The 25,901-nt window shown below is 38.4% G+C and overlaps 1 protein-coding gene across 2 annotated transcripts in view; it reads right to left on the bottom strand.

Annotated features, from left to right (window-relative positions):
* Positions 1-2,870: 2,870 nt before the first annotated feature.
* wdr7 (WD repeat domain 7) overlaps positions 2,871-25,901 on the bottom strand; it is a 207,983-nt gene continuing 184,952 nt past the window's right edge. For both annotated transcript variants that reach the window (XM_066710923.1, XM_066710924.1), the window contains 2 exons: positions 10,028-10,132; positions 2,871-6,129 (listed from right to left, as the gene is read on the bottom strand). In XM_066710923.1, coding sequence (XP_066567020.1) covers positions 5,926-6,129; positions 10,028-10,132 — 309 coding nt within the window. In that variant the 3' untranslated portion in view covers positions 2,871-5,925. The remainder of the gene's footprint in view (positions 6,130-10,027; positions 10,133-25,901) is intronic.

Raw genomic sequence — 25,901 nt, 5'->3', positions numbered from 1 at the left:
ACCTGGCGAGCACTAGCCAAAGAAGAGCTGCACGGAGGTCACATTCGCAGAGATCCCGGAATTGAGAGTCCCCGTGGAATACTGTTCTTCACTGGAGGGATGAAAATATTCACTCTGGTGAAATGAAACACATATGTAAGTAATGATAAATATTGCTGAAAAAGTAGAATGAACTGTAAAATGAAATACAAAAGAATAAATTCAGTAGAGACAGAGACAATTTGACTTTATATTTATGTTTGAATCCCCTTTATTTATCAACAAATATTTACATAGTTCATAATCCAAACGATCCAAATTAAAACATGACAAAACACAATAAAACCATCACCAACCATACTCGATATAGAAAAAACGAAGCCATTACCCTGTTAAAACCCCTTCCTCATCTACTCTACAGTTAGGTTTATTTAGCTATACTGCATGTGTGTAAACTGTCACATTTATAAATACACAATGAACAAATATACAAAGAAAAATATACTATTATATCACTTAAAACTACAGGACAGGGGGATTCACACTGCTGTGATTTCTGGACTACTTATTGTGCTTCACTGTATACGTTTCTATTTTTTACTGCATGTCCTCCCACTTTTAGGCCACTCTCAAAAAGCCCGACAAACGCTCAGACCACAGCCACAGGCCGAAGCTTGTGTTCAATCTTGCAAAGGAAAGAAGGGGAAGGAAAAAAAAAAGGATTCCAGTTACTTATCAGTTGCCTGTCGGTAGCCAGAAGTGAAATGATTGGAAATTCCCCAGGTGTTCTTCCTCTCCTCCCCGGGGGATCAGGGAGGATTCAGCACAAAAGAAAGCTGCCTCCTCCCACTCACACAACCCCCCCACCACCGTTCATTACAAACATCTTCTCCAAAAACTGTCTGCTTCCCTCTGAATCAGATTAGATAGAAGCCGAAAATGTCAGCAGCGGATTTGAGCTTTTTGCCTCCTGATGCACTGGGCTGACACACAGCAGCACAGCTCTGGTGTCAGCTGAGAAGACATGCTGGGATTTTTTTTGTTCTATGTCTTTTTACAACACCCCCCCCTTCCCCCATCCCCAGCTGAGGAAGCACACATCTGCACAACCCCCCCCTGCCCGTCAGCATCCCATCACCCCGCAAGAAAATCACGGTGACAGTTACATAGAGCAGGTCATGCACTAACCAAGCGCTTCATTCATCAGCTTTCTTTAATAACACACGGTGGAGAATGCAGGCTTCTCAGTTAGACACACGACATTTGGAATATTTTTTTAATCTATGAATTAATTGAGCCAGGGATCAATCTACTTAAAACATCTCCTCTACCATTTTACGCTGTCTGTGCTGGGAGACTGCGGCAGGTCGTCTTTTAGGTGCGCCTAAACAAAGAAACAGACAGAGACAAGAATGCTACCCACAGAAAAATGAGGAATGTAGATCTGATAATGCTAAAAGGAGAAATCACGCATTGGTGTACTTAGCATTGTTTGAGGAGGTAATTTTGCTTGGAAAAGGTCCCAGTGTTTTTGATATTCATTTGCTTTGCCATTGACCTTTGGTATTTGTACTTATTGACCGTCTTTCATTCCCCCGTGCTATTGTGCAGAAACACCTTGAAGTGCCAGGCTTTAAGAATGGCTCTCCTTTCTTATTTCTCCTTTGTTGCATGGATTAGCTTGGCCTTGTCAGAGCACATTCTCTAGTTAGAGGCTGGAAATATTTCCCTCCTGACTCCAAAGTATTGATTTTTCCGCAGCAGCCATGTCTGTGCACTGCGAGGGTGAAAGGTGAGAGTTCACTCCGCAGTGGCCGGCTTTACCTTCCTATTAGTGTCATGTCCTTCCCTGGTGTGTTCAGCTGATATGTCCTCTGATTTTGAGTGAAAGACATTCACTGGCCTAATATTAAATGACATTGAGCAGGCCAGGAGGTTTAACGCATTGCTGGGTTCTACCTACTCGATCCACCTGGGTCATTAGAGGTAGTCTTTCAAGTCTTTATATCGCTCCCAACTGCACAGCTACAGAGGACAATTGTATCTCTGTCCTTTAGTTTAAATAATAGTAAAATACAATCCAAATAATGATACATATGAATGCATTTTTGTGTGAAAGAGAACACCCCTAGGGATTAATATCGTAGCAGAATGCTTTGTATGTGCTGTTGAATTTAACTTGTCTGCAGTTGAAATGTGTCAAATGCGTGCAAGTTCTATAGCCAGTGTCAAAATACAAGCTCAACAGCCATGCTCTCACTGATGCGCCTTGCAAAACGGAGGGCCTCAAAGATAATAATAGTTTCTAGAGAACTGAGCTCAGTTCCCTTGCTTTTGTGTTCACATATACCCCTTGGTGCAAAATAACTCAATTCATTTTTAAGACAATTTGGTTGGTTCCTATTGTATTCATATTGATCTTTTCTTGTAGACATACCTGTGCAGTGTTGATCTCCTGGTGCTGGTTTTTAGGCCACACGTCCTTGGCACAGCCGGCCTGGTCTGCGCTTCATGTTGGGATGCTCATTAGTATTCACTGCTTTTCAAAATGACACATTTATATTTCGATCCTCAAGCTTTTCACATTCCTGCCACCTTAGCCATTTTGATCCAGCAACTAATTTCACAGAGGGGTAGATAGAAATTGAGAGACTACTAAGCTAAATACAGTAGGTAGGATGTATAAACCCTAAACTGAAGTGAATCCAGGGCACTGGGTTCAAAATGTAAGCAACATTCCAAAACACACAATATATGAAACAGGCAACATAAAAAGTGACCTTTTCTTCCTGTAGTTTTTTTTTGTTTTGTTAATAAAGTGCAGTGAAACAATGATGTGTCAGAGTCTTGCATTGAAAGGTGTTATGGTCTGCATTTAAATAAGCTCACAATCCCACTTGACGACTTATTTTATTGAACACAAATACGTACACACAAGTTCGCACATAGCCTTTACAGTACATACTCTGTATAATAAGTTAACAGTAGCACAGATATACACACGGTCACACACAGTTTTCATGTACAGCACAGAGTATCTTCCACAGCTACCACTGCATGTCTTCATAACGGTGTTACCATAGTATGTTGAATCTCTTACAAATACATTGTCAATTAAGTTGTTTATGTATCTACATTTACAAGAAGGACAGTTCCAAATACAGTCGTAGCAAATCAATAAAACACTAAAAGCTCACGCAGGAGTGACAATGCCATTTTTTACTGCAGTGCAGAAAGCTTAGCACTGAGCACTGCAAAAGCAAACTGTGGGTCTGTGAATATCTGTTTTTTCTTTTCTTTTTTATATCCTGCTTTCTTCTTTTTTTTTTAACATCCTCTTAGGATAATGCAGCTCTGGTCATAAACCTCATACTTAACTGCTGGCTTAAGAGACTTGGCAAGAGAGAGAGAGAGAGAGGAGTAAAAGCAACAGAACTGACTGGTACTATGACAGGTTTCCTGAATACTGTGATTGTGACAACAGTCATTACCAGTAAAATATTGACTGATCCCCATTATGTGGAACAGGTACAATGAAAATATAGTGGAAAATGTTTTACATCAAATACAATTTTAGTTTTACAGAAGAACATTTTCAAATGAAGGCTTTGTTCTGGTTCTTAGATTTCTAACTTCAAGATCCGAGAAACTAATACATATTTTAATTACATTTAAAGAGGTCTTGAAAATATACAATGTTGACAAACTTATAAAAGTTCTTATGTGGATTTGCATTGCAACAGTAGTCTCTTTTCAGCTAATTACTGGTCGGCAGTTTTTTTTGTTTTTTGTTTTAGACAGGATTATAAAGCAAACCAAACCTTTTAGTTTTTTCATTTACTAATTTTACAAATTCCAGGAGGCAAAAGGCATAGTTTTGTTCAAGGTACATTTATGGAATGAGTAAAATGCCATAAACACTTTGGTGGAAATCCTGTCCCCATTTGTATTCCCTTCCAATTAGCTCAGTTAAATTTCGGACTAAGTTTATGTTCATAGAACCTAGCTGCTCGGAAGAGCTTTTTCATTCAGTTTAAACGCATGTCATTACAATCTGAGCAAGAGTAGCTAATGTGAATGGCTGGCCCATTGTGCTAACTTAATACCCTGAAAAGCTAATTGTCAAATCAGAAGGAAACAGCTAAATGGACCTTGTAGAATAGCTGGCTTAAGTGCTGGCTTCATTCGGGCCTGTTAAAACAGCCCTGCATCACTATTGCATGTACATGATGCCTTTTAGAAAAAGAAAGAAAGAAAAAAAATCCTCCTCCAACGGAAATGTACACCAGCATTAAGAGCACTGGGTGACAGGACGGACCAATTAACTTGCCATCGTGAAGCCCAATCCAAGCTTTAGCCAGGGCGGCTTGGGAGATTAAACAGAAAGCAAACGAGCAGAGCTCAGGAAAATCTAAGGCCTCATTCCGGCTTTGCCAAAATGTCACACAGAGGAGCAGTGCTGAGGGTAACCGTTCGAAGTTTCCACTATTATCTGTTTGCATGGGGGGAGAGCTTGGAATATCTGGCCACCTGGGTCATTTTCTCATCTCTGTAACCTTTGAGGAGTGTTTTAAAAAATAACAGGCGTAGAGACTGCTGTAAGCCTGCCGTTTATAATGCTAGCAGGACAGCTCCGACTTCATTAACAACAGAAACGGCGATTTGGTCTCTGCAGGACCAAGTAAATATGTAATTTTGTCATTTGTAATGTACCAACGAGATTCACAACAGGAAGTGTTGTCTTTCTCTCACAAATTCTTGTTCACTTCAGAACAACACAAAGTTCCCCAATCATCAAACAATACCTGTTGTCTCCCGTCTCACGATCTCTCGCGTCTCGCGCCCCCTTAAAGCTTTAATGTGCACATATCAAAATTTGTATTTGGTTTAACCAAGGTGATGGACTGGGTGAATTATGAAAAGCACATTTAGTGGATTTTTTAAACAGAACATTACATCATTTTTTAACAAGACAATTATAAAAATATCATTTTTGAAGATGAAAGAATGCATAAAGGTCCTGTCGATATGCTTGCCTTGCAAATGTGTTAATAGCTGTGTGGTGCTGAGTGATACTGCATTTGCTAATGAATCAGGGTATTATAAGAAAGATAGACTTAATTTTCCTAGTAGCACACTGACAACTAACAGGGAGTTTTGTCAACAGGGGTACCTATAGGCCCAGATCTTGCAGGTAGAGAAGAAATTAGCTTCTGTAATCAGTCAAACAAACAGTATATATCATACTACTGTTTAAAATATATTTCTGCGTGTATGCTGAACTATTATCTACAATAGATGGACAATTGATTTTTCCATTTAAGACATAAAAAAAAAAAAAAAAAAGAATGCTGGCTTTTTAAGATGGAGGGTGGGGAGGCAGGGGGGGGCACGTTTATCTGTACCCCTATAGCAGTATTCAGTTCAGTAACAAGTGAACAAAAAATAAATAATGAAATAACAACCAAAAGCTATAACATTCATGATGATATTTTGAATAAATGATATGACATTTGTACACGTACCTTACACTAAAGAGCAACAATTCCAAGTAGGTTCAGTACTTTCATATCTCAGGGACAGAAATACCTTGTGACAGCCTTTTTTTTCTTTTTCTGTGATTATCAGTGCTCAGAGCAGGTAAAATGAAGAAATCAGTGGCTTATGTAAGATATAAAATAGACTTTTTAAGGAGCAGACTAAGGCCAGGTCAAATGACCCTCATCTCCAGAATGAGATAACCCCCTCGTCAGAAAAAACAAAAACAAAAACAATAACAGGGGCAAACAGACAAACTGAACAAAGACCCACCAAAAAAAGACTGAAGGGAATGGACATGATGTAAACAACCAAATCCTGTAAATAATGGATTATATAGCCCGTATGGGCACTTGGTTCCTGGAGGGTGGGGGGATTGGGAGTTAGGAGAATCCAATCTGGGGGGTTTCAGACCATAAAGCGATGCTCCTTGCCATCATGCGCCATGAGGATGACATTACGGTTGGAGGTCCAGATGAGGCGGGCCAGTTTCAGGGCATTCTGGGAGCCGGGGGAAGCAGGCTGCACTGGCGGGACCTGGTAGGTCTTAATGCAGCGCAACTGAGGGGCTGAATTCAGCATGCCAATACTGCCCAGCAACGATGTGTTCATCTGCAGAAAAGGAGATGCAGGTCACATTTGCACATTCCCACAAATTGTTTTTGGTTCTTACAATTTCTCATTGGCGTAATCTCGAACACTCCAGAATAAACCACAATAGATGCAGCCATCAATAAAAGCAAACACAAAGACAACTTCTTCACAGGGATGCATTTTACACACTATGTAATTTTAAACTACATAATTGCATAATAGTTGTTGCACTACCTCTAATATAAGACCAAACTATTGAAACATGCGATTTCACAACATAAAAAGGTTATAGGTCACACAAAGTAAATATTTGTAACACTTTTAAAACAATAAAACCTGAAATCCTTTGTGAATGGGCCCTCTTGACAGTACAGAGAGCAGCACTGTCATATTCCCAACTATTTTATCAGTGGGTGTGAGTCCTGAGGTAAGGATAAGAGGAAGATGAGATTTGTGGCTTTTTTGATCGTGGATAATGTCCAGTTAGCTCATGTATCAGATAAAAACCACTCCACCTCTTACAAGAATAACAATATTCAAAGTGAATCATGTACTATGGCTTATAATAGCAACATTTACATTAATTCATTAAAATCGGTTCCCTTTTATTTTCAGGAAGGCAGTGTGAAATTACGGCACATAGTGTACTGAAATGCATGGTCTTAAACAGCGGTTCACAGACCGCTAACAATTTACTAGCCCACATCTCACACATTGTTTTGATGGGCTTTGATCACGATCCAAGGCAGTTAATATATGTTTTGTGAGCTTAAGTTACAACACTCTAGCAAATTATGATATTAGACATTCTACAGAGCAAAAAACACTACACAGTGTGACCATTGCAACATCTACACTCAGGAAACTGTATATATAAATACAACTTTCTGTGATTTAAGATTATGTGGATTTCTATTCGTTCAGGGAGGTCAGGGGTCAGAAGATATGTAAATGGACTGCAGTCCTCTTTGTCAAGGCCTGTCACAGATGCCTCAAGTCACCGCAGTGTCATCCCTTCACACAGACGGGAAAAATAGACAAGACTTCTCAACTGGGGAGTTTTTTCGCCTTATGAAACAAGGATATCAGAAGTGACATTGAAATCCAGTTACAAAAACTAAAACAAAGAAGATGAAGGTTGTGTTTGGTGATAATTGGAAGATAATAAACAACTACGATTTGGAGTAAAGATGGAATTAGCGCACACACACATTACATAAACAATTCCCTCCAGAATATTGATAAAGCAGTAAATGAGAGGTTTTTGATAAACTTCTACCTTTCTTAAAGTGCTTCAATAGCCTGAAGGCCAACATAATGTCAACTGGAAAGCAAGTGACCAAAAACTGATGCAATACATGTAGTTCTTTCATATGGCAGTAACTTCCCTTTCAGAAATGTACTGTACTTACTGGGTACAATCCCTGAACATAAAGTCAAGTTAAATAACTTCTTCTAATTCATATTTTTTAACCAAAGTGCTTTGTGGTATAGTCAACCAATCAAATGAACAGTGTGAACTTGGCTACCTCAGAGATGGAACGAGGAATTCACTGCAACTGGGAGCTACACACAGCAGTCAAACTACAGGAGCACATCGGAGGCAGAACGAGGCGAGAAAATGGACTGTCTGAGAATTAATTATTTTTCCAGAGGTCCATGAACTGTGGCTCTCACTTACTGTAATGTCATTATAATGAAAAGCAGATATCTGCAGAAAAAGTACCTCAGCTGCTGAGCAGTCTCTTCCACTCTGCAGTTACGCATAACTGATAATACAAACCAAAAGATATCAGGCCTATTAGCTCAAGTTTGTCTTTTGGTGTGTGTTGGGGCACACTGAGCCTTGGTGCTTGAAACCTGTTACCTTAGAGAGAGCATCTCAGAGCAGCACGATCAGGGAGTTTAAATCAGAGCATCTCTAGCAAAGAGGCATGCCAGCCTGGCTGACATTTTCACAATTTAAATCATCTTGAGTAATAACCCTTTTAAGATGAGTAATGTTCCCGATTTTCTTGCATTAAGAGCAGAGAACACAAGAGAGAGAGGGGAGGAGGAAAAGATCACTCCATCCTGAGGTCACTTCCAACGAGTCATGTTAGCAAAATATTTTTTTAAAGAGCACCGTACAGTTTATATATATATATATATATATATATATATATATATATACACACACACACACACACTTTACACCTGATGCACATGCACACACATTTTTCCATTTGTCATTGTATAGTGCTGAAGTGAAAGTGAAAGTAGTCTAGCTAAATAAAACACAGATATAGCTGACAATTTGTTTTCTCCAATCAAACATTTAAAAAAACAAAAGCATCAAACAACAAATGACAAGGTACACACATCTGCCTACAGTTGCAGTCTTGTTTGACCAGGACCTATTGTAAACATGTAGTCAGCCGAAAGCCTGAATATGTCAGGGGCAGAGGCAGGTTCAAAGAGCACACACTGTCAGCACAGCCAGTTTTCCTGGCTTCGGCAGATGCCAGAGTGATGGTCCATAGCCTTCATATGAGCTGGAACTCAAACTGTACCCCAGTTCAATGCTGGGGGCAGGAACATAGTGCGAGGGCCAGAGCCAGGTACTTTGAACCAAACCGAGGCACTGGCTCAACATAATGAAATAATGCTCAAGCCCACCAGTGCCTGATAGTGTCGGCCACAGTGTGGAGTAGTGGTTAGGGCTCAACACACTGGGACAGAGGGTTGTGGGTTCAATCCCAGGGGGGACAGTGCTGTTGTACCCTTGAACAAGGTGTACTATACCTAGATTGTGCCAGTAAAAACACAGTTGTATAAATGGGTTATTCTATTAAAAAACAATGTGATATTTTGTAACAACTGTAAGTCATGTCTGGTAAGAAATATAATAAAGTGCATGTTCAACCGTTAAAGGCTGCTCAATATAAGTGCTGTGGTACTCATTTACCAATCTAAACGCTTTTAATACTCACTTCCCACCTTGGTTTATAGAATTCTGAAAATATGTTGGGTCCTTTTTTTTTTTTTTCTTCTTATCTTCTGTTAATGTGAGCTGAAATTCACTTTACAAAACTACATCTGTATCAATGGATTCCACCCCACAACACAGCTGTGAACCAGACAGAACACTATATGCCACCGCCCCCCAACACCCCTTTGAATTGTCTCTTTCTGGCATTTTGAAGGACAACTCATTGTGATATTGTTGTCTCTCTTTGTGGCTGTTACAAATCACACTGGAATGTATTTTTGCTAAAATAAATAAAAATTGAATTTTAAAGTTATGTCTAAACAGTACCATTTGCTTTTCGTTTTTGCTACATTGTTACGCACACGGCAAGACCAATGTCTGAAGTTTAATTCTGAAAAAGAAAACGAAAACCACAGGCAATATTAAGCCTTTCACATGCGGTGACAACACCCGCACCGTTTCCCATTGTAGAGATATCAGCCAGCCAGCAGGTCACTGGACTTCATACAACATGAATGTTCATACAACGATGGCTGTGGCATTTGAAAGTGCATGTGATTACTTGTTAGAGGTAGACAAATGAGTTCTAACCAGAACCTCCGACATTAGCACACAAGGGATGTCACTTGTAAGAAGAGGGAGCAGTAAAAAGCTGATAGCTTACTAGAGATTTCATTTGGAGTGCGAATCATTTTCCCATCTATGGCAAAACACGGTGCTTAGGTTTCAATAGAATTTTCTGGAGACAATCTAGGTCCATGATCCCAAAAGGAAATAAGTACACTGCAGTAATATTTCAATGATAGACAGGCAGAGGAAACAGAAAGTTACTGTAAAAAAGAAAACAAAAAGCAGAGGGATAAAAAACTGATATAGGAGAGAAAATGAATCATCTGGTAGTTAAAATGAAAAGTCATTAAAAACATCCCTGTTCTGAGATCTTACCTGCCAGAAGGAGATGTGACTGTCTGCATTGGAATACGTGGCCAGGTATCTCCCATCAGGAGCAAAAGACACTGCTGTTATGGGTCCTTTATGTCCATGAATGGTCTATGAGAAGGAGAGACAGAGATTCAGAATATTTCATACAGAGCCAACATGATCTTCATTTAGGAGATCAGGAAAAATGAAAACTCCCCAGCGATGTGGATGAAGCTGAAAATTTGGGAACATTTAAAAACAGACTGGATAGTATCCTTGGATCACTTAGTTATTAATGGACACCAAACAAGCACTATGGGTCGAGTGGCCTCCTCTCGTTTGTAAACTTTCTTATGTTCTTATGTAGGTGAAGTGGCACTCATTTACTGTTTGTAATAATCACCATGCAGAACATTAATCTCTGAGGCACATTGGTTTAAACTTCCAGCAATGTACCTATGTTCTGAATCTAACTGATACACCTGCAAGTCAGATTGTTTAAAAAAAAAAAAAAAATACAATACTGTGTGACCAAATACATTCCCTTTTTCATGTATGCTGTCAATACATTGCACTACAGCAGATGGACTTGATAGGTGAATAAAAACATTTTGTGCAACAAAACTAAAACTACAGCCTTGGGGGTTTCAGTGGGACTGTTGATTAAAACGGTAAATCATACAGAGCTTAACATTTAAAAATATATATTGCATTTGTCTAATGGGCACATTTGACTGTGTTGAGCTGAATTTCACTAGACAAATTAGTGCATTCTGGGTACAACTTTCTCTTTAAAAAGTCAGCTGACCTGTTCATCTATTAGTCTGTCAGTCGGGTGGTGCTTATCTTGCACACAGTTTGTGGCTGTCCTCTCTAGTGAAACGTACAGTGGTATTACGTGATTAGTTAATTTAGCAAGCCAATATTGGCCAACGGCATGGATAAAACATATTGGCTTGGCATTGCTCATCTATTTCATGGCTCTGGAGGGCAATCTTAATACACAAATTAATGATGGTACATCACAGCCCATGTGACATGCTATAATCATTCTCTAGGGAGAGGAGGCTAATGGGACAAAATGGCCTTGTTTGTTGTTTAAGAAGCTCCGGTTAAGGAACACTGAATGTCTAAAATTGAGGAACTTCATTAAAAGTCCCCTTCTATAGTCTTCTTGCATTTAATTTGTTAACACTTCTCAGGTCAAGAGAATTCATGATCATCAATTCAATATGAGTGCAAAAAGTAGCACATCATACATTTTGTTTGCTTAGAAACCTGATTGATAATTAATGCTTTTCCAAACAATTGTGCCATATAGCCTTAAGTTTCGAGCACAAAAGGGAATATATGAGGTTATTTTTTATAAGCAGAAGGAGAGGAAAAAAGCACCAAGGGCAATATTCAGCACACACATTGATATTTTTGTTTTTAAGAAAGGGCTGGTCTGAAATGCAATAATAACAAAAACTATTGCAGGAAACATTTAGACCGAGAAATGTTTTTTTTGCTTTTGTTTGTATTTATACATATATATATAAATTCCATGAGGAAAGGTGTTAAGGAGATGAAGATGCCTTCTAAGTGTTACAAAATCAATATGAAATGAAAGAGCCCTGAAACTACTAAGCTATCTTGCTTGTTTGAAAAAAGTAAGTGTTTCCCTCCTTAAAAAAGAAAGAGAAACATCTGACTCTGTAATTGTGTTGAGACTCGAACATCCTTCAGCGTTAAAATACAGAAACATTCATCAATTGTTTAGCGGAGTCAAAAGATGACAGCGTACATCTTATGAGTGAGAGAGAATTCTGGGTTTTGTGTATAAATTGATCTCTTTCTAAGTTTGGGGAAATCCACTGCTAACTTAAGTAAGTTTTCCCGGGTAAACATGCTGCTTAAGTAATACAAAGGATTAGTGTAAGAAGGAGGAAACGTCATTGCTGTGCTTTAGACCAACTGAGCAGCTGGGTAAGCTAGCCACCTCCCCCTCCCCAAACTGTAAAGAACTAATCTCCGAAAAATCTCTGCACGGAAAAGAAAACGGGCTGTTTTTTGATGCCTGGCACACGCTGCAAGCATGAAGTGACCTTGAGCGGCAGCGTATGAAAATACATTTATCACTAAAACTGCACGCTGGCTGTAAGTCAATATCTGCCTCTCATTTGTAAAGAGCTCCCCTGCTGTGATTCCCTCACTGCGATTCACTTTCACTTCCTGCAGAAGACAACAAGCTCGAAAAATAAAACAGCTTCTTCTCCAAATCCCACTCTGTCATACTAAATTAGCTGACAGATGCGGCCATGCCAGCATTACTATTTATAACAAAGCCCCTGTTTACCAATACAGAGACTCGCAGGGCCTCTCCACACCCTTTGGTTTCAGTCAGAGCAGAAAGGTGTTTTTTTGCGTTTCTTCCCCCCCGAGAATCAGCTTTGTGGACAAAGGGGCACCTTCTCAGGCATCACAAAAACTCGACCCAAACCATATTTTTAATCTGGGAGTTTATTAAATTTCGTCAAGTGAAAAATGGGTTAGCTGTACTGAGTAGTAGGGGCCAGTTATGGTACATTGAAAGCTCCTATCTTCAAAATGTCTCATGTCATGGGTGAAGCAAATGTTTGGTTGTAACTTGAGAGTGAAAAGGTTTAACTTTTACAAGAGTTGACATTATTCTCCTGCCCATAACATCAGGTGTATTATTGCTTAAGAATGTTGTGTTTTTTTTATTTCTGGGATGTACTATAGGACTTAAAAGGAGTTCAAGAAGCAAATCTGCATACACTACTAAATCAAGCTGAAATGGCTCACATAGTAAAACTCCACAATCACAAACAAACACATACAAATATATATCAAACAGTTTAAGTAGATATGTTCTTGAAAAGTTTGCTTGTTTTCTTTCTTTGTTGGTTACAATTTCCTCACATTAACACAATTTTAGCCAACAGACCAACTCGGTGAGAAAATCCACCAGAGTTTAGGAAGTTTAACATTCAGGGAAGGAAATTACATTGACACAGTAATACACACATCAGAATTCAGACTTTTTTTTTTTTTTTTTAACAGATTGCAGGAAAATCAATTACTGAATGACAATACATCTGAGGAAAAACACAAGCACTGCAGATGCACTGGATAAGCATTGTGTCCAGATAAAAGTGATATTAGGACATTTCAAGTTCTAACAATTGAGGGAGCGGTGCAAAGAATAAAATAGGATATAGCCAACAGCAAAGTCATATTAAAACGTGCATAATAATGTATTCCAGCTGAGTCCAGGAAAAGGCATTTATTTTATTAATCATGCTCATCAGGAAAACACTAATGGGTAACACCTAGACTTATTTATTTTTCGGTGTGGCCTAAATTAAGAGAATTGAAAAAGATCTGTTCCCTCCAGTCAATGCTTTTTTGGACTGACTGTCATAAAAAAAAACAAAAGGTAATAAAGAGGCTGAATTTAATTGAACAGAGTCTACACGTTGAAGCCATTGACGTCACACTGCCTCACCACTGAGACACTAATTTGGAGTCTTTTCAGGGTTTCACAAAACTGTTCCAAACACTTCCCCTCAATAATTTGCAGCAAAGAACCTGAAGCATGCCTGCACTAGTTTCAAAGCAAACCTGCGGAAAATATCTGGACAAAGTAATCGTGTTTGACATCCAGCTTTTATTAAGTCTCCCTCCTGTCATGGTTGCATACTGCTTAGCCTGCACACTGGGTTTATGTGCATGCAAGTGTACAGAAATGTGATTTGCAATTACAGTAAATGATTGAGGACTATTCTCCCTACTGCAGGAAAAAAAAACCCTACTTATACACATACATCTCAATCCATACCTCAGATGAGCTGTTTTTTTTCCCATTATGAAGGCAACGTGAGCAGAAATTTTACACAGACAGCCTGGATCCCTTTACAGTTTACATTTTCCTTAATTAACTACTTGGTAGATGTGTGTGTAATTGTTTTATATTTATCTATGCAAATCAAGCTGGTATTAAATGTTTTTCAGGACCAGAAGATTTAGACACATGCAGATAATTCAAAATGTAAAAAATCGGGCACAGCAAAACTGACTATTTGAATTTTGTTTTGAATGGATATTTGAGTATTTGTAAGATAATGAAGTGAGGTAGTTAAAATGTTGGGCATTTCATATACGTTCCTCATTTATTAGTTTTTTATTTCTGGTTTGCGACAGGTCTGTTTAAAATAGGCTGTGAAGGGTTTCCCTAAACCACAAATGATGTGTAAGTAGAAAAAAACACCAAACGTATTCTAAGCAAAGCATTTCCTGGCTTCATAATCAATAATACATAATCCTATAAAAGAGGAAGCCATGTACATTAGAAAAAAATGCATGGTAGGGCTTTTTTAATTAAAGAATTCATCCTTTTTTTACACCATCCTTTCAGAAACTTCACTGATTGGCCTCAATTGCTTCCGGAGGTATAATTACTTCTATAATGGAAAACAGGTGCTATGTTTCCAGGTGTGTCATTTTTAATTTATTATCATTAGGCCTATATATTATATACATGGTGATTTTTATATATATATATATATATATATATATATATATATATATATATATATATACACACACACAGACGTGCTCAAATTTGTTGGTACCCTTACAAGCTCATTGAATAATGTTTCATTCCTCCTGAAAACTGATGAACTTAAAAGCTATTGCATCATGTATACTTGCATGCCTTTGGTATGTCATAGAATAAATCAAAGAAGCTGTGAAACAAGATTAATTTTTGCTCATTCTACAAAGATCTTCTACAATGGCCTGGATACATTTGTTGGTAGATAATAAATAATTGGATTATAGTGATATTCCAAACTAATTTGTTTCTTTAATTAGTATCACACATGTCTCCAATCTTGTAATCAGTCATTCAGCCTATTTAAATGGAAGAAAGTAGTCACTGTGCCGTTTGGTATCATTGTGTGCACCACACTGACCATGGACCATAGAAAGCAAAGGAGAGAGTTGTCTGAGGAGCTCAGAAAGAAAATAATAGACAAGCATGGTAAAGGTAAAGGCTACAAGACCATCTCCAAGCAGCTTGATGTTCCTGTGACAACAGTTGCAAATATTATTAAGTTCATGGTCCAAGGAACTGTAGCCAAACTCCCTGGGCGTGGCCGCAAGAGGAAAATCATCTCCAGATTGAACAGAAGGATAGTGCGAATGATAGAAAAAGAACCAAGGATAACTGGCAAAGAGATACAAGCTGAACTCCAAGGTGAAGGTACATCAGTTTCTGATCATACCATCCATCGCTTTTTGAGCAAAAGTGGCCTCCATGGAAGAAAGAAAGAAAAACATAAAAAAGCCAGACTGGAATTTGCTAAAATGCATATTGACAAGCCACAATCCTTCTGGGAGAATGTCCTTTGGAGCTTTTTGGCAAGTCACATCAGCTCTATGTTCACAGACAAAAAAATGAAGCTTTCAAAAAAAAGAACACCATACCTACAGTGAACCATGGAGGAGACTCGGTTATGTTTTGGGGCTGCTTTGCATGACACAGGGTGCCTTGAATCTGTGCAGGGAACAAATCTCAAGACATCAAGATATCAAGGCATTCTGGGGCAAAACATACTGCCCAGTGTCAGAAAGCTCTGACACTCCAACAGGATAATGACCCAAAACCCACAACTCAAAGCACCCAAGAATGGATAAGAACAAAACATTGGACTGTTCTGAAGTTGCTTTCTATGAGTCCTGATCTGAATCCTATCGAAATTCTATGGAAAGAGCTGAAACTTGCAGTCTGGAGAAGGCACCCATCAGACCTGAGACAGCTGGAGCAGTTTGCTCAGGAAAAGTGGGCCAAACTACCTGTTAACAGGTACAGAAGTCTCATTGAGAGCTACAGAAAACATCTGATTGCAGTGATTGCCTCTAAAGGTTGTGCAACAAAAAATTAGGTTGAGGGTCCCATCATTTTTGTCCATGCCATTTTCATGTTTTATTATTTACAATATTATGTTGAAAAACAAAATCAAAAGCAAAGTCTGTTTTTTATTAAATATGTAATAAACAATGGTGGATGCCAATTACTTTTTTCAAGTTATTTCAGAGGAAATTGTGCATTCTTCATTTTTTGTGGAGGGGTACCAACAAATTTGAGCACGCCTGTATACAGGGTTCAGATCTATGTTTTACTTCAATTCAAAACATAATACATTTAATTGCTTTCCACATTTTGGAAAATTAAACATCTAATAAGGCATCCCTCGGTTTATTTTGCATTATGAAAACCACCATAAGGAACTAACAGGGAAAAATGCATTTGTTAAGTACATGAATAAGGATCTAATTGTTTCTTGATTACATACAAGTGTACACACTGTTGTGGTTTATTGTGCTCAACTAGTACACATGGGTATTGTGCAACTGTCCAGATATGTCCGAATCGAATGTAGGCAGTGGCAATAGCTGAGTGTAATTCTAACTTGGGAACAGGTTGGGCCGCTGCAGCATTATATTATATTATACACATACATACATACACACACAACAATATAGTGAAAAGCTAGTGAGTAGGTATTCTTTGCAGTTGCTCTTATTTAAACGTCCAGAGATCTGACATTTGAAAGCTTGAGTTTGTCATTGAAGGCCCCTTGGTCAATGCAAAGGAGCTCTAATTTGTGTTTACAATCCCCAGCACATTCGCAGCTGTGGAATAAGCACGGCTTTGCGACAGTGGCCAGAGCACACGTCCCTTTAGAAACAGGAGCTAGCAGACCAAGTGTGAGAGATTCAATAACCCCAATGTAATCTGCTTTATTGTTATTGGGAGTGTGTGGCTTTTGAAAAGATCTGCTTAAATCCTGAGTAATGAATCTGCGCGGCCACAAGTAGACGCAATTATTCACATCTTCATCAGCCCGACTGTAATCTGCTCACAGTTATCTGCCACTCTCTCCCCAAAGACTTCCCTGCGCAGAGCCCAGATCGCCCGAGGCCTCAGAGCGTATTATATTCTATAAATAGAGACTCTGTGCTCTGTGTTTCCAATTACTGGTGAGGCTATCCCTATTAGGGCTCACTGTATTGAATTACTTCACTTACAGGAGAGGAGGGCGTACAGTAAGGCAGTGTAATCAGCCAGTGAAGAATGTAATATTGCTCCAACTCGTGACAATGGCGAATCTCTCGTTCAGAAGTGAGAAAACGACATTGCACAGGTAGAGAAAAAAAAAAAAAAAAAAAGGTAAAAAGGCATGGATATTTTGTGCATAGGCTTAGTTGTTTAAATCTTCTGCTGTTCATTAAATACGTGTTTTTTGACTAGAGCTTCAGAGGGGTTAAGGGTTTACCTGCTTTAATTTGGAGAGTGATCTAATTTATTTTTCATTTAACGCAGGAGACCTAACAATAGACCCCTGGATAAAGAATAGGGCCCCTTTCACTCCTGGTTGTACATATATTTTTCACTAAAGGATCTTGGTACAAACAGCACCACAGATATTGAACTGCAACTGGTCCTGATTAATTCAATAACCGAGGCTCTGGCTTTGGCCCTGTAGTGCAGTGGAAGTGACTGTTCCCGTGGTGGAATAAACAGCTTTAGTACGGGAGGTGTGCTGTAAACACACCTCCTTGACAAACCTATAGGAAGACAGAGATTCCAGAACATTCCAGACTCAGTGCTTCGTGACGCCTGCCTAGGGATGGGAAGAGCAGCTGCAACTGGGATCGGTTGAAATGTTGAAGTTATGGCTGCCATGGAAATGAGCGATGAAATCTGAACGGCAGCAGAGGCGCTGGGGCTTTTTGTTTACACTTAGCTTGGCTTTAGTTTCACTCTTCAACAAAGTGTTATTTTATTACTCCAATTAAAAGACATTTCAAGCAATTATCAAGTATTGTTTTCAGCAGCGTCCAGGGGCCAAGGGATTGCAGCTCAGCCTTACTGTTCAGATTAGTATTTGACCTTGTTATTATATAAGGTCGAGTGTTTCTGAATGGTGTGTGCTAGACTGCAAAAATCACAGCTAGAATGTTTGATATCTGTAAAGCCAGCCCTGGCAACAAACCTCAGATCACATATTGATGGACAAGGGCTGAAGGGCAGATTGGAGCTATTCCGTGTCTGGCCTCCACACAGCAAGGCCATTGTTTCGAATGGTGAACGGTGTGCCGGCTTGTGGGGATGTGAAATTATAGGTGATCGACAGCAGCTTTGGTTTAAAGGACCAGTGCTAAATGTGGTTTTACTCAGGTCACCGTACAATGGGATTAACATGGCGCTCATAAGTAAGACTGGATTTTGTTTCCCCCTTATCTGAGAGCATCTCCTCTTTTCACTCACATCAAGTCGTCATAGGGAACACTGGGAAATGTGTATAGACAGCAGTCTCTCTATTGTCTCTCCTTTCTAAAAGTGCATGGGAAATTTTCAAGGTGCGAGGGTGCGACATGCAATGACTCCCTTCACTTACTTTCTGAAATATTAAACTATATCTCTGAATTACTATTTCATTAAAGTTTGGTTTCTTTGGTACCCCAATAAATATTTATACCACAAATTAAAAAAGCTAAATTTATGTCCCCAGCAAAGCATGTCTGGTGATATGTCAACACATTTCAACATTTATGTTCCATAAAACCATTAGAAGAATCTGTGTTTAGAATCTGTCTGCTGTGTTTTCCAGGTTAACTGGATTTTCACTATGTTTCAATCAATTATTTAGGTTCTCTTACAAGTTGCTCCAAACACACCGACCTTCCCTTTTCTAAAGAACTATAGGCCCATTACTCTACTTCCCATCTTATACAAAGTATTTACAAAGGTAGTAACACATCACCTTCAAGACACCCTGGACTTCACCCAACCAAGAGAACAGGCAGGATTCATCATATGCAAGTTGTACCAGAAGAATTGGAAAGAAGCAGAGAATTATGAGCTTCTTCTGTGCCTGGGTTTTGTTGACAACGAACAAAAGCATTTTATTCAATATACATACAAACTCAGTCATCAGAGCTCAAAACATTGAGGAAACCTATATAACTCTTATTAAATATATTTAAAAAAATGCTACATCAACAATCCGACTCTACTAAGACACTGACAAGATCAGGATTTGTAAAGGAGTTCGTCAAGGAGACATAACCTCTGCAAAACTATTAATGGCAACTCTTGAAGAAGTGCTAAAGACTTTGGAAAATTAAACAGGACTTATTCGAACAACTTACAATTTGCAGATGACATGGTCATATTTGCAAAAACACCTGAAGACCTGCAGCTTCAATTTCAAGAGTGCAAAAAAATGCAAAAAAGTTGGACTCAACATCATGTTTAACAGCTTTATTCAAATCAACCAAAGTATTCTCAAATAAGTCAAAACAACAAATCAGTACAGACGGAGATACATAAAGTGGTCCTACAAATGATACTGGCTCCCCCCCGAAGTGCTCAATACGCAAGTTCAATATAGTTTCCATGAGTTTCACTTGGGTTATTCAATGCTGCACAGACATATTCTAGAGCTTTCAACTATCATTGGAAAATAGGTCAGTTTAAAGTGGAGAATAGGAGTTCTTGGGGAAGTTCTTGAGAATGAACATTGAGAAAGAAAATATCTGACACAAATGTGCAGTGGACACACAGATGGAATTAGATCTTGAACTGTTAAAGAATCATTTTTAATTAAGCTTTAAACTGAAATAGGTTTAAACTCATATATATATATATATATATATATATATATATATATATATATATATATATATATATATATATAAGCTGCTGTTAATTTGCCTTGTTGAAGCCAAGAGACAAAGACGTACTGCAGCTATTTCTATAAAAAGTCACTGTCAACCCTTTATCATTCACCACTTTGGCCCCTCTTCCTCAATCACCAGCCTACTGGGGATTTGAGCAAATTCATCTGGCAAAAAGGAAGGACCACCTCCTGTAGAGACAGTGCTCACAGGACTGAGGACACAGTGCCAGGAAAAAGGCTTGACATGCTGACAGTTTTCCTTTCAAGAAGGATGCACCACAGACCTTCAAAACTGCACAGCCTTGACATTCGGGGATATCGAAAGTGACACCAAAATGAAAAGACAAAACAAAACAAAACAAGAAAAGAAAATCCTTTTTGAAGAATCAGCCTGAACAGACACATATTAACAATACACGTACTCGTCCACAGAGCCTGCATGTTGCATCTGCCCATCCATTGATTTACACTGTGTGTTCATATGTAAGATTCATCTATCACAGACACACACCCACCCACGCACTCACTGGGCTTAAATAACTCTGCCAATTTTGCAAGCGCCTTACAAAGCAGTGCCATTTACATACATACACAAACCTCGTGCAGCTTTCAATATATATCATACCATACATCATTTACCATACGATTTAACAAATGACAACAAAGCCAAATTGATTAAATGTATTTGCCTTTGAATTCCACTATCCTTCTCTATTCATTAGCTTTATTATTATTATTATTTTTTTTTTACAGTTTTATTTAGAAAATCAAACAAAATAATCATAATCACACACATAATTAATAACAGGTCGCTAATAAAATGTAGTACTCACACAAAACATTGTGCTTTCATAACAACTTTAGGGTATGGTTATGTATCTGCACATTTATCTATGGATATATCAATTCACAATGGCAGTCAGAATTATCCCGAGGCATACCAGCACTATTTTATGTGGATTTTTTAAATGATCAAATAAGCCTCTTTCCAAACAACAGCGAACTCCTCTCTCCAGCTATAGGGACAAATATAAGTGCAAATTTGAGACCATGCAAATTTCCCTGTTGCCACTGCAAACTTGCCCAAATGCTTAGTAATTGCAGATAAGATAAGATAAGGTTGTCCACATGGTCTCCAGACAAAAAACAATGTAACAGTAAAATAAATATCTGGTGAACAATATAACATAACTTAAAAATAAGTACTTGGATATTAACTAAATAAAAACACACACAATCTAAATACAAGACAATGATTTCAATGGAATTCCAAGAGTCCTTATTGCAAATCTGATGTATTGGTGTATGACAAACTCAGCAAGCCACTAACAGCCACCACATCTTATTTCCTCAGGTTGTCTTGGATTGAGCATGTAGCAAGTTAACGCCCCTATGCAATAAAACACCAAGAACATGGGTTAGATAGCTTTCAAAGGAAACAAAGGCCATATATGTAAAGCCTGCCTGTTGGAAGGGCAGTTAGGTAAGCATGTGAATCTGACGCAAATAAATTGACTGGTATTGATTAATCAACGTGGCTCCAGAAAGAAAAGAACACTTAACGGTAACGATGGCTGTCCGGTCCTTCCTGCGACCGTTGTTTATCATTCCCTGAGCCAGTGGCCATGTCTATGGTCACGAAGGAAGCCAGGAGCAGGTATTCAGGGAGCTACTTTCCCATTCATGGCCAGCCATCAATTATCTTTATCACACAACAGTATCTCATCTCAGTCCATTATCAAGATGGAGTCTTATTTTAGCTGGACTGCAGCCCTCCCGTATCTGTTTATCAACGCCGGCTGCAGTGCCAGAGAGTGACTGAAAGGCTGCGAAATAATCAATAATAATCATCAAATTGTGGCCGACAGGTTGTGGGGATGGAAGTTTGCTGAAACCTCAACAGTTCTGATGCGGATAAGATTTAACCTTTCCCACACCCTGTCACTGCTCAGCCACCTGGGTTTGACCTTTGGAAAATCCCATCCAAACATCACACAAACTTTTTTTTTTTTGGTAGGGGATTTCATATCATGCGAGGGCAGGAGCTGGTGGAAAAGAACAGGTTGAGTGGTTTGTGTTCAAAGGGCAGGGCTGAGTTCTCTCCATCTGCATCGATTGCTGTGTATTACTGATCAGGAATTCTGTAGCAGGGATATGAGGTCCTTTGGCTTTGAGACATGTAAATTCACGTATTGTGGAATGCAGAGCCAATAAAATGTTGGCTGCAATTCTGTGGGGTTGGTCAACATTTATTTCTTGACTGTAACGATTGAACTGAAACAATAAATCTATCGCATCTTTGTGAAGTGCGTTATTGGTTCCCTCTCTCTGTTTGAAGCTTTTCACTCAGCTCTCTGTTCCACCATGCTCATGAAAATTGCAGAAAATCTAATTTTGATCAACTGGATGGCCAATTAAAACTACTCAATAATTGAGCCCCGGCTCACTTACAAAAAGGTAAAACCTCATACAAAAAAAAACACAGATTAGAATAATTTACTTGGTGTCACACACACTATACACATATATATATATATATATATATATATATATATATATATATATATACACACAGACACACAAATAAGAGCAGTTTAAATATTGCATTATAATCAGTAGCAGTAATTATTATTAGTTGTTTTTATTTCCTTTAAGCTATTCTAAAGAATATATATTTTAAAACAAAATTAGTAGCTTATCACACTTAAGTGTCAATGTAATGTGGGACGAACCCTATGTTTTTTCCGAAGTTAAATTAATTTGGGATAAAATACTTCTAAAATCCATCTTCCTCTGTTGCTATAATTGCACCCACACTCATCTTATGTATTAAATTCTCAAATAAGACAACCTGAAATTAAATGTCTCGGTGATAGCTAGCATATTTAGGACAAAACATCCATTAAGCACAGACACAATGCCAGCACTGGAATTCTAAAGAGTAACACAAAACATCCAAAAGGGCCAGCCTTCCTTTCTTAAGCAGCATACTAAGAAAATATAAGATGTTTCTTTTTCTAACCTTGAATTAGTCAAACCAAATTATTTAAGTCCCATACTTTCATTGTGCCAGGTGCACAGGCCTTGATAACTAAAATAACATCTCTACCTTAAAGATTTAAAGGATAACAAAACATGAGGAAGAAGGACAGGAATTGTACCCAGCACTCAGAGAGACCAATTAAAAAAAAAGAGAAGGAAAAGTAGTAACCTTCAATTTTTTTTAATCAGATATGAAATGACTAGAACTGGAAACGTGTTTGACATAACCAGCCATACAATTAAAGGACATTGAGAACATCAGACATTTGTCCTGTTCCAGAGCTATAGATATGCCAGGCATCAACATGCTGTTATTTCACACACAACAATGAATAAATAACAAACAGTGTGAAGAAAATACATACACACACTGAAACCACAGTTTAAATAAATAGATTAAAAAGAAAGAAAGAAAGAAGAGAGGAATATGACTTTCTGATTTCATTAAAACTAAATCCTGTGACTCTGGCTGAGGCATTGACAACCAGGGATATTGTCTTCAATTAGTAAACGCAGTTAAGTGTTAAAAGAGATTGGTGTATTCCAGCTGACATTCTGCAGTTCACAGGAGCTGATCAAAGTTGCAGCAGATGGTTTTGCAGGCCAGCTTTACTCCCCTTGCTGTGAAATTTAGATGCGGCTCCCAAGAACCAGGCAACACCTAGCCCCCCGGACAACAAACTTCACAGCTTAATGCATCAGTTTGTGCAAAAAGAAAGAAAGAAAAAAAAAAGGGTGTGCTCATCAGATACTTAAGCAACTATTATCTTCAGCTTTTATGCAACATTTCTTCTCATATGTTTAGGCCTTATCTTGTGGTCACTGCGTCTTGAAATTATTGCACTAATTATTGCATCTTCGCAGGCTCAGATTTTTAAAAATCCAATAAACATCCATGATATTATATAGGTTTTGGTTGCAAGTATATAAGCCACAATATCATAATAAGCCCACAAACCAAACATAACAATTTTAGACCAGTTTTCCCTAACATGAAGAAAAAAAATGAAGGACAGTGTTCAGCTCTGCATCCACAAAAGACTGAATGATGTTCAATATATGATGACAATATCAATCATCATTCATTTCTGAATCATCTTGAGTGTAATAATCAATTGTATGTCCTCCTGTAGCCTCAACTATATGGCTTCATTGATCAGACACTGATCCTAATTTTAATTTTGGAGAATTTGGGGGAAAAAAAATGTATATCTTTTTCTATGGTTTCTACAGATCACATGTTTGTTACTTTGTTGGACAAGGATGTCTGCTAAGAAATAAATAATAATAATAATAATAATAATAATAATATTATATGTATATGCAAACTTATGTATACAAATACTTTGTTTTACTTTTCATGGATTTGTAATAGTAGTCTCCATAGTGACACTGTAGTTTTAGATGAATTCATTCAACACAAAGTACTAACAGTGGACTAACAATATCAGGAGGTAAAACTGCAGATCTCATTCTCTATTGGCAGCAATTCTATTCTAAAGCCTCTGCAGGAGTGAAAGGATATTCAGCTATATTGCCAAAACACAGGCCAGGAAAAAGCCGAATCACCCAATCCTTCTGCATTTAAAAGTCTCAATAAGGAAGTGAAATGCAGCATTCAGCAGCAGCAGAACACACATCAGTTAACCAATTATGATGAATGCTGGAGTATGGCTCAAGTTATTTAGACACATTCTGTCGAATCATGGGAATTCTAATCACATTTGGAGCGCTGTAGATAGTAACTGGTTGGAAGGCATATGGTTACATGTTGAAACAGTTCGATAGATGTGGCGTAAGATTAGAATTGCAAATCAGGAGATGATAAAATTCACATCAACAGGGTCTGTCTGTGCCGCGCAAATATTATTTTTCTGCATTGAAGAGTACAATATGAATGCTTATTCTACTATTATTATTAATAAAACATATTATTCATAAACTGCATAGGAAATACAACTCTTTCAGTGCATACAGTATTTAAAATTAACAACAAAAAATCTTTGGAAAAAAAATCTTTACAAAAATCAGCAAAGATTACACAGCCTTCTGAACTAATTGAATACATTTAAAATAAGGCTTTTGGAAGGGATCTGAGTGAAAGTACACAAATCATGCGATTGTGTATTTATTACATCATAGACGTGCAGTATGATATTAAACTGTATCCCTAGCGCCTTACTCCACCTGAGCAGTAGCTAGCTGTGTGGTACAGTGGGCTTGTGAGGTTGGCTAGGGCCACTGTTGGGAATTAGAGGCATCGGAGTAGTCACTGTCGAAGGCAAAAAGGGAGAGCCTCCACTATTTATGCCCGTCCCCACCAAATTCTGAAACGAAACCTATGCCCCTGTGCCTGTGGAAGCCAGCCCTGGTCCCACATGTTTCGCAGGTCTCTCTACATCCACACCAACTCATAACATGGAAAGGATACTCTGGTTCTGCATCCATGTAGAAAATTAACGGTTCACTATACTCCATTAGAGCTGGAGTGAAACAAAAGGCAGAAGACACTGCGGCCGGCCAGGACCAGGGCTCCCTAGCACTGGGCCAGATCATTATAAAACATGACATGACTGGGTCTCAAAGAGGTTGGCTTCTATTTGGCTATTTTTACAGGCTTTCCAAAGCCTAGGTGTTTTTTCTCTCACTGTCTAAAGAGCACTGTAAAATGTCTCATCTTCGGTGAATTCCTCAATAAAATATACCTCTATTCCAGAAAATAAGAACAGGAGTCTACATTTTTTTTTTTTTTTTATTATATATTTTTTTATGATTCTGAATGAAAATACCCCAGGCACTCAGATACATGGACTCAGCTTGTACGAGTGTGATGTAGGGAAGAACGGCTACAAATAAAGCCAGCGTGGAATAGTAGTGGGGCAGGGCCTTTTTCTATTGCTACTGCATGTTCCTTCTTGAAAACAAAATCAAAATACTGGTCTGGTCTGTCCTACCAGTAGAACTGGTCAGTCAGAGTGTTCGCAATATCGTGTTCAAACAGCGAAAAGAAAATCAAAGGAGCATGCCGAAACGTTAGGCAGAGTGTAGACTAATGCAGGCACATTCACTTTAATTAGCCTCCCTCGTTATTTATTTTATTC

The sequence above is a fragment of the Amia ocellicauda genome, chromosome 8 (genome assembly GCF_036373705.1).
Source record: "Amia ocellicauda isolate fAmiCal2 chromosome 8, fAmiCal2.hap1, whole genome shotgun sequence".
Taxonomy (NCBI): Eukaryota; Metazoa; Chordata; class Actinopteri; order Amiiformes; family Amiidae; genus Amia; species Amia ocellicauda.
This window is presented reverse-complemented; position numbering and strand designations above follow the sequence as displayed.